General features: G+C 39.2%; 1 protein-coding gene across 4 annotated transcripts in view; it reads left to right on the top strand.

The window, feature by feature from the left end:
- The window catches only part of NOX4 (NADPH oxidase 4), a 107,981-nt gene that overhangs the window by 30,476 nt on the left and 63,285 nt on the right, over nt 1-14,220 (top strand). For all 4 annotated transcript variants that reach the window (XM_065035531.1, XM_065035359.1, XM_065035443.1 and 1 more), the window contains 2 exons: nt 754-918; nt 1,067-1,129. In XM_065035531.1, coding sequence (XP_064891603.1) covers nt 754-918; nt 1,067-1,129 — 228 coding nt within the window. The remainder of the gene's footprint in view (nt 1-753; nt 919-1,066; nt 1,130-14,220) is intronic.

Raw genomic sequence — 14,220 nt, 5'->3', positions numbered from 1 at the left:
GCAGATGTGGAATTAGTAGTTAGCTCTGCCATAAGCTGTTAGTAATTGACTCATAGGATGGGATTTAGCTGAGCAGCTGTAAATGTCTCTATCTGAGGTAGTCAGCCAGGGCTCCCCATATAATCAGTACAAAGAAATGCGCATTTCCAGGGCATTATTGGTCTAGCATACGCATCTTCCACAGGGACAAATGAATCATGATTCAAAAGTGCCCATTTCTCTCCCTTGTCTATGATTTGACACTAGCTTAATATAAGCAAAAATTCTATAGTACAAGAATCCTTCTTTTTTAGTTTTTTGCTTGTTCCTGAGGTAATTTAAAAAAGGTAATAGTCAAATAATATTGCGAATCCGACAGTGGTTTTCCATAAAGATTATCCAGTTTCAGAATACTCTGGTATTTAGACTTTGAAACAGTGTTATGTATTGTGTCGTTAACTGTGGAAACCAGTTCCAGTCTAACTACATAAAAGCAGAGGAACATGGTTGCAAATAAGGTCATTAGCATTTTGCTCCTGATGAGTGTTATGATTGAAATTATTTGTGCTTGTGGATGCTGCTGCTGGTTAGACTGATTAAACCCCCATAACGCGCTTGGATTTCTGCACGTAGAGAGATGTGGAGGTTACTTTTGACCGAAACACTGTTCCACAATAGATGTTAAATGAGATCCTGCAAGCACTCACATAGGTTTGAAATTAGAAAACAGAAAATGAAAAGTCCTCGAGGTAACGTATTGCCATTTTCCCATAGACCTGGTTTTGGATTTCGGGACCTCTGTGCTTGTACTGTGTGGAAAGGCTGTACCGCTACATCCGCAGCAATAAGCCAGTCACAATAACTTCGGTGATAAGCCATCCCTCCAATGTCCTCGAAGTAAGGATGGTGAAAGATGACTTTAAAGCAAGGCCTGGTCAGGTGAGTTAATATGCCCCTAAAAATATCCCTGCTGTTCACATAGCATTGTCTATAGGGATGACTTTCACTTTTTATGTGTAACCCATCACTGAATATTTTTAACATCTCTTTTATATAATTTTATTTTGTCTGGCTGATTGTGTTTCAGTATGTTATTCTACACTGTCCAAGAGTATCTGCACTGGAAAGCCATCCGTTCACCCTTACGATGGTAAGAAATAAGATTTTTTTACTGTACTTTTCCTTTTATATATATTTGGTAAATGAATGGACTTTATTGCCTTCAAGGTGAAGATTCCCTCCAGAACAGCTTATGTTTCATTTATGAGGATACCAATGAATATGAAATGAGTTGATTATTATGTATGACAGTACTCAATACATATTTAATTTTCCCCGCTGTTGATAAAATTATAATGGGAACTTTTTTCAAAGTCTTCTGTAAGGGAAAAACAATAATAAATAAATAAATGTGATTTCGATCATTGTTTCATAAAAGAGGTTTCAGCTGTTTTTGTAGGCCTTAATGCAGAATAAGCACAAATCATAATAAATTTTCTGTTGTCTTTCCTATTCAATGAAAAAAAACCTGCAACTGCCTTTTCCAAAGTTAGAAAAATATCAAGTTTAAAAAAAAAGTTTCTAAAATAGTCTTCCACTTTATTTTCATATTAAGAGATATATGGATGACTTAATATTATATACCAGTGAAGTCATACAACATTGGGATTATTACTCACTCAGCTCAATTGGTCTAGAATGGGGACTGGACCTGCTGGAGACAAACTGGAATAAAATGAAATTGTATATAAATTTACCTGAAGTTCTCCAGGAGTGAGCAGTACAGAGGCTTGGAAGATGCTACCAAAATAATCACTGTGTTGCACTGGCTATTTTGTTACAAAAAGTGGTGTCTAAGGTTGAATATTGGTGGCAGCCTTTTCTTTCCCAAGGGAATGATTTAGGATTGCCTGAAACTGGTATTCTTCTTCAAGAAGACCATGGAGATAAATATTTTATTCTCTTCTTTGGACCGATAACTGATACTTTATCTCCACTGAATTGTGCCTTGTTCTGTGGAACAGCTGAGATATTTTACTGTTACTTGAGATTCAGAGGGTAGAACGAGGTCCTGTCCACTCCCAGCTCTTTGGTTTTGTGGGGTGTGTTGGATTTTGTTTGTTTGTTTGTTTCTTTGTTTTTTAATTTATTTATCTATATGCTGAGCCAGAAGTACTGTCACAGGGCAAGCCATGCTAAATTCTACCCAAAATAAATTTTGTGCTGTAAATCAGGGAGTGAATCGCACTTAGGGAAGCTGCCTCTGTATAGGTTGGTGAAGAAATGTTGCTGCTTGCATAGCCTGATTTTTGCAAAGCTTTCTCCGCTATTCACTTTACCAATAGAAAGTAGACGCACATATTATTTATCTGTAGTTAACTCCAGTAGGCAATTCTTAAGGCTTTCCTCTGTATAGTGTGTGAAGATAACTAGATATGCACTGAGAAAAAATTATGTGCATTGCAGTATTGATGGAATGGTAGCTCGTTTTTTTTTTGTGCAGAATGATTCAGTCAGTATTTGCTTATATTTTTATTAGTTTAGTGATCATTAAAGAACTCAGCACGTCTCAGAGTGCTCTTTGCACTCATTAGGCCCTAGCATAGCTATATTTAATAAAGTTACACCTGTACTATACCAGTCGACACATCTTATTTAAACATTAATTGCAAAACATCATGTTCTTGATTTCTGACTTTCCATCTCAGTGGATATTCAAATAATGGCAATAATTTGATCATTAGTAGTAATTGCACAGCTTGGAAGATATTAAACTGCTATAAAGATTTATTGTTCTTATATTAGGACACTGCTAAAATAGTGAATTGTGTGATTCTAATTTCCAGAAATAATATTTTCAAAGAATATTAGGCCTGGTTCTGTCGCCTTTTCTTTGGAAAGACTTCTTATTTGTTATGATGAGTGATTTCTCTGAAAAGAGACTGCTGAGATGGGCTTACTGGATTAGATCGTAGGTGAAGTTGAATAGGATGCTTTATTGAAGTCAAATTCTTTGTATATTCCATCCAATATTTAGATTGGCATACTATAATAATGCATGTTATGAAAAATAATTTTTGCATGAAAACTTCTAGAACTAGGAGCTATGGAAAAGAGTTCTCTTGCTGTGAATCAGTTTTATTAGTGACTATAACTCATTTATATTGAGATAATGTACAGTATATTTCAGATAAGTGTCTAGGTGATAAACTACAGTTTGTATAATTTTTACAGTCACACATAAATATGTAACCTTAGAACTAACCATTTCCACTCATGCACAATGCATTATATTTTAAGTATGTAGTACTAGACCAGGCAATTTCTGTTAATGCTCAATGCTTTACACTTTAAAGTACAGTGATATCCTTCAGCATAACAGCAAGATCGCATATGTGTTTTAACTATTACAAGTTATGACATTACCACTGAGTTACTGAGCTTCGTTTTTATTGCCAGAAACATATTTCAGTAGAATGTTATCTGTGCTGGAGAAATGCTGTTATTGGGTAAATGACTGTCTTATAGCGTAATGAGGCTTTGAAATGTCTAAGTTTATGACAATCTTTTTGCCCAGCCTAAGCAGGGGACAGTCATTTCCACATGTCTTTCTGGGTCACAGAATATGCCTTGGGCTGCTGTCCTGCTTAGAAAGCTTTTTTTGTTATTGTTTAATATGATGGCAGACATGGGACTGTGCTTACAGAGTGTGTAGGCAAGAGCCTAACTCAGTTTTTTTTCTGCTCCCATCTGACCTACTTGTAGTTATCAAGCAAGCTGGAACACTGCTGCTGCTTCTTTTGTTGGATGGTTATAATCCCTGGCTTATTTCTCTAGGCTGGTGTAGGAGTGTGGGGCTCAGAGTCACAGCACAAGAAGCACGAGGGTCATGTGGGGCTTGGGGTGCTGGAAGCGCAGCAACGGCTGCAGCAGAGCTGAGGGGAAGGCTACAGCCTTCTTCCTGGTGCTTTTAGAATCATGGAATCATTTAGGTTGGAAGAGATCCTCAAGATCATTGAGTCCAACCATTAACCTAAGACTGGCACTAAACCATGCCCCTAAGAACCTCATCTACGTATCTTATAAACACCTCCAGGGATGGCGACTCAGCCACTTCTCTGGGAAGCCTGTTCCAATGCCTGACAACACTTTGCATGAAGAATTTTTTCCTAATATTCAATCTAAACCTCCCCTGGTACAGTTTTAGTCTTCTTCCTCTTTTCCTGTCGCTTGTTACTTGGGAGAAGAGACCAACACCTTCCATGCTACAACCTCCTTTCAAATAATTGTAGAGAGGGATCAAGTCTTCCCTCAGCCTCTTCTACTCCAGGCTGAACAGCCCCTATGATTCTATGACTGCTGCAGCAGAGCTTGGGGAGAAGGCTGCAGCCTTCCTCCTGATGCTCTTCTCCTGCTTAGACTCTATGATGTAATGTCCTGTCTAAGCTGATGAAACATCTCACTGTGCCTGCAATATGCTTAAAAGACAAGAAGTGACCAGTTCAGGCATATCATTCTGCTCCAAGCAAGGACCGTAAGCAAAAGCGCAAAGGAGGGGGTGAGTCAGTGTGAAGGAGTCATGCAGATATTTTACTAGTCCCTTCCCTTTTCAAGGTTGTGTAATATTTACAGTTTAGCTCAGTTTCTTACATAATGCTGGGTTGGAGGAAAACGCTAGGAGGCTGTGTAAAGAACCTGAACCCAATCCCATTGCACTCTGGCAAAGCTCCCATGTGTTTTACTTGGAGCCTGAGAGAGCTCTGAATCATAACCAAGTGAGCATAAAGGGGTAGATATTGTTCAGAAATGTTTGCTATGATGTTTCTTTTATTTTCTTTTTTTATAATTTAGAAGTGTACTTCCCCCTAATGATGGAAGGAATGAGCAGAAGTAATAAATGCACATGGGAATTTGGAGAGACAAAACTCAATGTCACTCTGGATTCTGACAGTCTGATTTCTTTGCTAACATGTCACCTGGCTCTTCCATCAAAGGTTTCATGACATGGAATCACACACTGTCTGAGACTGAAAGGGACCTCGGGAGGTCATCAGATCCAACATCCCTGCTCAAGCAGGGCCACCTAGACCCAGTTGCTAATCATCAAGTCCAAACAGTTTCTGAATATCTCCAAGAATGTAGACCTCATAACCTCTCTTGGCAACCTGTGCCAGTGTTAGGTCACCCTTACAATAAAAATATGTTTCCTGATGTTCAGAGGGAACCTCCTGTGTTTCATTTTGTGCCCATTGCTTCTGGTCTAGTCATAGGGCACCACTGAAAAGAGCCTGACTCCGTCCTCTTTGCACCCTCCCGTCAGGTATATGTAAGGTATATATAAGCCTTCTCATCTCTAGGCTGAACGATCTCAGATCTCTCAGCCTTTCCTCATAGGAGAGGTGCTCCAGATGCTTAATCGTCTTCATGACTCTCTCCAGAATGTCCATGTCCCTCTTGTACTGGGGAGCCCAGAACTGGACACAGTATTCCAGGTGTGGCCTCACCAGTGCTGAGTAAATGGGTCACCATCACCTGTCTTGGCCTGCTGGTAATGTCATTTGTACACTCTGAAATTCTGGCACTAGTAGATACCAATTTTATCTTGTGATAGATGTGGAAGCTGGCAATTTTTAGCTCCGTTTTTAATGCGTGCTTCCACTGTTTTTTATTCAGTAGTGTGACTTTGTATTTACTAGTGTGACTCCTTGACTTTGTGATCCATTGGAAATTCTGGAAATGGTAATGAAGGGACGACCCAACATTTGGGATTCCTGCAAGTGAGCTGCTGGCTAGTTCTAGGTAGTTCCTAATGGCCTACTGCCTTCATATTGTTTTCATTGCTCCATTATCTTTTATTTCACTTGAGCAAAACATTTTCTTTTCAACATGTTTTACTGTGCTTTTTTCACTGGTTTCTGTATCCAACTGTTACTATGCTGTGTAAGATGGTGTAACATTTTCAGTCCTGAATGCCCTTGTGTCCAATTTACTTATTTTAGATAGGATATTATTGCATCTTAAAATTGAATCTGAGCAGAATACAGTCAGCTGCAAGGTATTTTGGTCTGTAATGAGGTTAAATATTTTCGGTAAATAAATACTTTAGCTGAGGGTTTGTAAAGGGACAAATTATTTTTGTGTGTTTCCACTTGATGAACTCTTTTAAGGAGATTTGTCTTTCAGACCAAGCACACAATGTGGTCTGGAGATCGGACCATCCAAAGAAACATCAGAAATCTTCACTTTAGTGCTTTGCTTCCCAAGACTGACATTTCTTTACGCTTCTGTGGAAAAAAGCGTGGAACTCATCTGCTGTGAAGTACAGTTCAAATGCCATTGTCTATAGCAATCTTTAAATCCCTTGGCAAAGAAAACAAGTGTCACTAGCAGTAACAATTTCTAGTAGTGGGGATGGTCCTTCATTACAATTCATATGTCCAAAACGTGGCTTCCACTTTCTTTAGTATTGTGGTTGCTCCTCATTTTAACCTGTATGAAGAAGAAGAAACTCAGACTTGCAGTTTATGGTAGGATTGGCTTTCTTTCCATCTCCATCTTACATTTTCCACTTAGTGTTCTCTCCTCAGACAATCACACTACTGATTATTTGCACCATCATCATGAAAGCATAGTATTGACCATTTATGGTTGTGCACTTCCTTTTATTGCTAATGAATCACTTCAGATGTAGATTCCCATTTAAAATATATATTAGTGTCTTACAAGAGAATTCACCTTTTCTGCTGTGTTTTTGGAATTTCTTGCATTGGCATGCAGTGATTGGCAGTAAGCCTCGTGGAAATAGTCTTGAGTTTTGCAGATGTTAAGTTCTTCAAAAGATGTGCTGGGTCCTTTCATGTGGTCTCTGCTGAATCTACTACAGAGCCAATGCAAGCCACAAACTCCTTCAAGCTGCAATTCAGACAGTTTGGCTACCAAAACACTGGTGTCTACTCCCAGCACCTCATAAAGCTTGGTAACCTTGTTGTTTTACTAGTGTTGATTCACTTGTGGCAGAAGAAGGTAGGAAACAATTACATCACTTTGTATGGAACTTAGATTGTGACAGACCTTGAAATAAGGACTAGACCAAGAGGTGAATTCTTCTAAATTTGGAGATGGCTCAGATCTGAGATTTGGTGAAAACTTCTGCTCTGCAACAAACATCCACAAATGCAGGATCAAATGATGTGTTATCTCAAATTTATGACAGTTTTGGTTGTCACTGCCTGCTGTCACGCCCTTGTTTTCCCTTGGAACTGAAATCTGTGTTGCACAAAGATAGGAGATACTGTTCTGCTTTTGTGGTGTGAATTCAGAGCACACTTAAACTGCAGGCTGAATAGGTTAAAGTTTAAAATCCTTCCTTCTGGTGCATGCAAGGGACAGTGCAAACCATTCTAAACTGTTCTTCCAGTGGGTGCCACCTCTAAACTAGAAGTAGCACCTCTGAAGAGAGAAGAAAATTAGTCCCAGTGGTACATACAGTTGAGAACTGAATCTTTTCATCAAAACTTCTTTACTGCTGGCTTTTACAGTGGTGGCCTCGGAGCAAAGCATAGCAGGTGCTGTGGTAATGGAATGAGTCAGTTTGCAGTATCCTCTTTGTTGAAGATGAACTGCTGATGGAAAAGCTTCATTAAGTTTTGTTTTATGGCAACAACAGAGATATGATATTTGGAAGAGTAATTTTTCCTTTTTTTCCAGCTAAATATTTTGTCTGAAGGGATTTTCTTCTTTCATTTCTGACAATTGTGTGTGTGTGTATAGTAGATTATCTTGTCAGGTATTTTGACACTTCACCATAACAAGATATCTAAGTATTACTTTAGCACTCAAGACATGAGACGTTAGAGTTTTATGCATTATATGTAGCCACTGAGGCAACACCTCCTCTACACAGACACTCTTGTCATGCAAAACAGACAGAGGGGAGAGTGCTTTTGGCTAATCTGTACTTCTGTTGAATGAGGGCAAGAGACTCTTCCAAGAGACGCTCAGGACAGGAGCCAAACTAAAATCCTCTGAATCACATTATTGCATTGACTAGAGAAGGTGCTAGAGTCAGCCCCGGGGAATCGCTTTCTGGATGTTGTGGGTACTGGAGAGGCAAGAGGCTTTAGGAGTTTCTGGGAACTGAATTCTGCGCTCTCTAGTTCTTGTCTAGTGATTTCAGTCATGCAGGTAAATAATCCATATTGAGTTTCTCTGAGGTTCAAGAAATCATTTTGTTGGAAGGGATGAAACAATAAATCTTTGCTCACTAAGATCAGGCTCTTCAAGCAGAGAAAAAGCATTGCCTGGTCTGCATAGGTCAACCGTCACTGACTGACTTTATGTAAAGATTTCATTCCTTTCTCCATCATTCCTCCTGTCCCAGCTCCATTGGTAGGATGCTCCCTCCTCTCTTGCAGTTCCCCTTTAAGCATCCAGAATACCTTTTGGAAACAACTGAAAAGACATCTGTTATTAAGAAAAAAGACTTAATGTGAAGATGTTGATCTGCATTGTCAGAAGTTGACTGACAGTGTAGAAAGAATACCACCTCTTCTGCTCCTGTGAACAGTGCAACCTTAAATATTTTTGATAAGTGCCTTCATACTTTACTCATATCTCTAAAGCTGTCCAGGGCCTCATTTGTCATTCCAAGAGAATATATCCTGAACTTGTTGCTGTCTTTTCAGATCAATACTGTTTTAGCATCAAATTTGTCCCTCTTTGACTTTTTTTGATTAACACATACATGTATCACAGGATGCTCTTGTTGATACTCAGAGGGAACTTGCATAAACGGTCATTGAGCTTTCTCTGCCTCGCTGTTTAAGACATACTCTGCATATCCACTGACTAGTAACTTCATGAGATAGAATTAATAGAGGCAGATGGCACAGAATTGGCACATACAAAACAAAAAACCAAAACAAACACAAAGCAAAGATCTCAGCTTTATATTAGTATTAGTGGCCACTTCTTCAGATCCTCCAAAGAGTTCTGGCTCTTCATTCAATGTCTAGATCCTGGTTCTGGCAGCAGGTAAGCAGAGATCAACTACCCACAAGAGGTGATTTGAAACTTTCTTTGGAATTAGAAATTTTCTCCTGTGTTATAATGTGCTCTGACCTTCCCTACTTCGGTGCTGCATAACAAATCTGCTTTTAGATCCCATTGAAGTAGAAGCTGAATGACTGTGGTACTAAAAAGCTCCAAGAAGTTCTGCCCTTTTGCTGGTTCTCCATCTTCTTGCACAGGTGTTTAATTTGAAGCAGATGACATCATGCAGATTCGTAGTGCGATGGAATCTTTTTATACATTCAGTTTTCCTTGTTATATCTATACCTCTAGTAAGTCCACTTAGTATCTGGATTTAACCATGACAGGACTACAGGCTGATGGCCCTGATCTGTACATGTAAATTTTTGGGCTTGATGTCATGTCAGAAAGGTCTCAGCAAATAATATACAAGTATAAACAATGCCACAAGTAACGTATTTACTTTTTTAAGGGAAAACCAGTGTTTTGTAGAGCTAGCGTTGTCTTTATCTGTGGATAATCCAGAGTTCATTTAAAATCAGTGACAGTATTAACGATTTAGCAGTAAAATTTTAGCTCCGAGCTTATTTTAAGCAAGAAATTTTGTACTGTGCAAGGAGCAAAACTGGAGATGATGGGGAAACACAAGTCCTGTACTGTAAACTTGAGAAATAAACTGTCCACAACAGGAAAAGCCTAGGGGCCAAATTCTGAAATACTTCATTAAAAAAAAAATTGAAAAGTTGTTGGAAGTTTGCCTGAGTAAAAAGTATCTGAGGACATCAAGAGCTAAGTTCATACTGACAGATAAATACAATAAAAACAAAATCTACCATGATGACATTCTAGTAAGATTTGTAAATAACTTGTGCAAATGGTTATGAAACTTGGCTTTATGAAATAATTTACAGAGCATTTAGGGGAATGCAGTTATTGTGAAGTATCTTGCTGGCAAACTGAAGAAATCCCTAGAGCTTGTCTGCTCTTCATAGAAGTTGAAAATCTAGCAGCTGGTTGACAAAGAATTTAAGTAAAACAGAAATAGAATAGATTAATATTTCAGATGCCTTCAAGTACTTTCTTAGACTTGTTTGTTTGGTTTGGTCTTGGGCATGACAGTTTTGAGGTCTGTGTAAAAACCCTAAGTAAACATTCATTTTCATTTAAACTTATAAATCTGACTCTTCTGGATCAAGGGAACACAGACATTTAAGTTCAATAAATCCTGAGTCCTTCAGGAGATACTTTAAACAGAAACTGTCTCCCTCTCATGAACAGGCTTTTTTCTGATATTATGTAAGTAAATTTACAATATATAACAAATATCTACTTAGTTTTGCAAAGAAGGGTGTTTTCTTCCATCAGAGATAGTGCTTCTAGGTTAACTGCTAGGTCAGGTTAGGAAACGGTCTAGAAAGTACAGGAGAAACTTCAAGATGAAAAAAACAGTCACTACTTTTAAGCATGAGTACAATTAAGACACAGACACAGTATTAAAGCAAATGAAGCACACTGCTTCTTGCTGTCTTAAAATTAAGACCAGCTGACTGACTGGGATGTGTGCTTTAGCCTGGTAAAATACTGTGTGTGCTGGTAGGTTTGGAGAGGCATGGCATTCCTTCAGATGTTGGTGATCCAACTAGAAAACCTATTGATCCTTTGATGGCCCTTTCCACCAGTGCCACACATCACTGGGAGACAGTCCACAGTTTCTGCTTAGGGATGATGGAGAAGGAGCCTGTTGTGTCCTTCAGTTTCCTTGGTCATGCATTTATCAGCTCAGGGCTGTGGTTTGCCAACAACAGCCTGGCGTGCACCAAGAATGGTGTGGCCAGAAGGACTATGGATGTGATCGTCCCCTGTACATGGTGCTGATGAGGCCCCCATCTCGAATACTGTGTTCAGTTTTGGGCCCCTCACTATAGGAAAAACAATGAGGTGCTGGAGAGAGTTCAGAGGGGGGCAACAAGGCTGGTGAGGGGTCTGGAGCACAAGTGTGATGAGGAGCGGCTGATGGAACTGGGACTGTTCAGCCTGGGGAAAAGGCTGTTTACAGCTACCTGAAAGGAGGTTGTTGCATGGAGGGAGTTGGTCTCTTTTCCCAAGTACCACATGATAGGACAAAAGGAAATGGCCTCAAGTTGCACCAGGGGAGGTTTAGATTGGGTATTAGGAAACATTTCTTCACAGAAGGGGTTGTCAGGCATTGGAACAGGCTGCCCAGGGCAGTGGTGGAGTCACCATCCCTGGAGGGTTTTAAAAGGCGTATAGATCAAGTTCTTAGGGACATGGTCTAGTGCTAGATTTAGATTATGGTTGGACTCAATGACTCGGAGAGGCAACCTTGGGCAGAAACAGCTCTGCTGACATTCACTCCTTCAGGGATAAAGGCTTGCATCCTGAGCATCCCGTAAGGCTTTTTCCATCTAGCCAGCAACCTGAAATGCATAAATTATATGGACTGAATATTGCTAGGATTGAACCATTTTTACTATGTTATAGAGAGTTGGATTCTATGATTCTTATGGGTCCCTTTCAACTTGAGTTATTCTATGATTCTATGAAATGTAATGTGTCTGCTGGGAATGAAAGGGTAGGCAGTAAGTTTTTTACCTTGATTAAGGTGCAGAAGCAAGGACATACTGACTAGTCTGTAGAAGTGTATCTTTGTAGTGCATCTGTAGCTGCAAAATTTCATGGGGTCAGGCTATTCCAGACTTACTAAAACCAATGAAGTTATTTTGTATTATTTTTTCAATATAAGCAACATTGTATGCATTTTACATTTGCAACTATTGGTTTACTTACAGTCTTAAGACATCTATTACAGTAAGGAGTTGTGTTGTGGTGCAAGAGTGAAATCAAGGAACTCATAGATTGAGACTTCTAAAAAAATGTTTTGAACACTGAGAGTAATTGAACAACTGGAGACTACAGGGACTGAAGTACCAAGTGCTGAACTATGGACTCATGGGAGTTGGTGGGTGTGGGTTTGTGGTTTATGTTACAGAAGTTAGACCCCAGATGACCTTGTCACTGCAGCTGACCAGTGATGCATCCTGAGCATCTCACAGTGTTACGGTGTGTTTTTTTTCCACTAGCAAGACTGCAGGTGTCTGGGGTTGTACAACAAGGAGTATAAGGGGCTGGAAAGTGAAAGGGAAAAGTGTTTGGCATATGTTTCCGCAGCTGGGCTGCTTGCGAGGAGTTAGCTCTGCAATGGGAGGGCTCTGGCTGAAGCAATGAGTATTCAAGGCACGATGGTCTCAACTTGTTCATCTGGACACTCCTGATGCTTAAATCATGGTTAGGATTTCCCCACATTCAGAGATGTTGTTATGTCTGCTGATGTCTGCCAGTTAAATTAGGATGGCTGTAGGGTCAAGTCTCTAACAGGGAAGACTTTTAGACAAAATCTGATCTGTAAAGTAACGCCAAACAAACAAAAAAAAAGAGCAGAGCCTTGTTAGACAATCTCCTGGCCTTTGAGGTAGAGATGTTTTCAAAAGAGGAACTCCTCAGATTAACTTTTATTCTTCCAAAATTTGCTTGTGATGGGATTCATTAAGTTAAAAAGGGTGGCCCAGTGTAACAGAGTTCACCTCCTATGAGTCAGACTGAAGTCTAGCTACTATTTTTTGGCAACATTTATATAGCATGCCTATGTTTGTCATCACTCCTCTTCATTTTCTAATGTCAGGATGAATCATTTTAGGAATGTTTATGTCAATTCTGCATGAAACCAGACAAGCTACAGCTTACCGAGCTTCTGAGGTTAACAATTTTTTGTCAGTTGACAAGGCTGAAATCTTTTTCTTTTTCTTTTTCTTTTTCTTTTTCCTTTTCCTTTTCCTTTTCCTTTTCCTTTTCCTTTTCCTTTTCCTTTTCCTTTTCCTTTTCCTTTTCCTTTTCCTTTTCTTTTTCTTTTTCTTTTTCTTTTTCTTTTTCTTTTTCTTTTTCTTTTTCTTTTTCTTTTTCTTTTTCTTTTTCTTTCTTTCCCTTTCCCTTTCCCTTTCCCTTTCTCTTTTTTCCTTTTCCATTTTCTCTTTCTGTTTCTTTTCCTTTTCCCTCTTTCCTTTTTCCTTTTTCTTCTTCTTCCTTTTCTTCTTTTTATTTTTCTTCTTCTTCTTTTTCTTCTCCTCCTCCTCTTTCTTCCCCTCTTCCTCTTCCTCTTCCTCTTCCTCTTCCTCTTCCTCTTCCTCTTCCTCTTCCTCTTCCTCGCTCTCTTTCTTTCTCTCTTTCTTTTATCTCTTTTATCTTTTTTTCATATTTTTTCTTTTACTCCTTTCCCTTTCCCTTTTTCCCTTTCCCTTTTTCCCTTTCTCCCTTTCCCTTTCTCCCTTTTCCTTTTTCCCTTTCCCTTTTTCCCTTTCCCTTTCCCTTTTCCTTTCCCTTTCCCTTTCCTCCTTTTCTTGTTTTTCCTTTTCTTGTTTTTCCTTTCTTTTTTTCTCTTTTTCTTCCCCTTTTTGCTCTTCCTCATCCTTTTCTTTTTTCTCTTTTTTCTCTTTTTTTTCTCTTTTTTTCTCTTTTTATCTCTTTTCCCTGTATTTTCTCTATTTTATTTTTTTCCTCCTTTTTTTTTTCTTTTCCCTCTTTCCCTTCCACTTTCTCTTTTCTCTTTTTTCCTCTTTTCCTTTTCCTTGTTTTCTTTTTTCCCTCTACAGGAGGGTTAATAGGTTGGTTGTGTTTAATTCTCTCCCCCTCTTCCAAGTTCTGCATCTTTCCCAAACCTGCTAAGTCTTTAATGTGTTTTTCTTGATCTGTGTAATGTCTCATCTGAGTCTGGATCAAGGCTGGGCTGATCAGCTGGGGTTCATGTAGCAGCTGCTTCATCCTGGCAGGCAGGCCTCATATCATGTTTTTTCCCCAAAGTGAAAGTCTTTGAAGGAGTTTCCCTTTAAGCAAACTCTGCGATGAGCTTTTTAATTCATAAAATCAGACAACGGATGAGGTTTGACTTTTTCTTCCAGTTGTGGCACAGATCTTTGTAAGTTTGGGCACTATTCAGACCACTAACTACAGCACCAAACACAGACATTGGTGTGGTGCATCAGCTGGAGAGCAATATCTCCACAGGAACTCCACAGGAGCTTTATTTGCTGAGCCACATGGGAGCTCATAACTTGGGCATCCCTTTCATCTCCTTTTTTCTAATAACAGATATTCTGCAGTATTACCCTGGTGTATGCATCAGCACTGTAGTCAAAAACC

The sequence above is a fragment of the Columba livia genome, chromosome 1 (genome assembly GCF_036013475.1).
Source record: "Columba livia isolate bColLiv1 breed racing homer chromosome 1, bColLiv1.pat.W.v2, whole genome shotgun sequence".
Classification (NCBI taxonomy): Eukaryota; Metazoa; Chordata; class Aves; order Columbiformes; family Columbidae; genus Columba; species Columba livia.
Note: the sequence above shows the minus strand (reverse complement) of the source record. Positions and strands in the feature narration are given on the sequence as shown.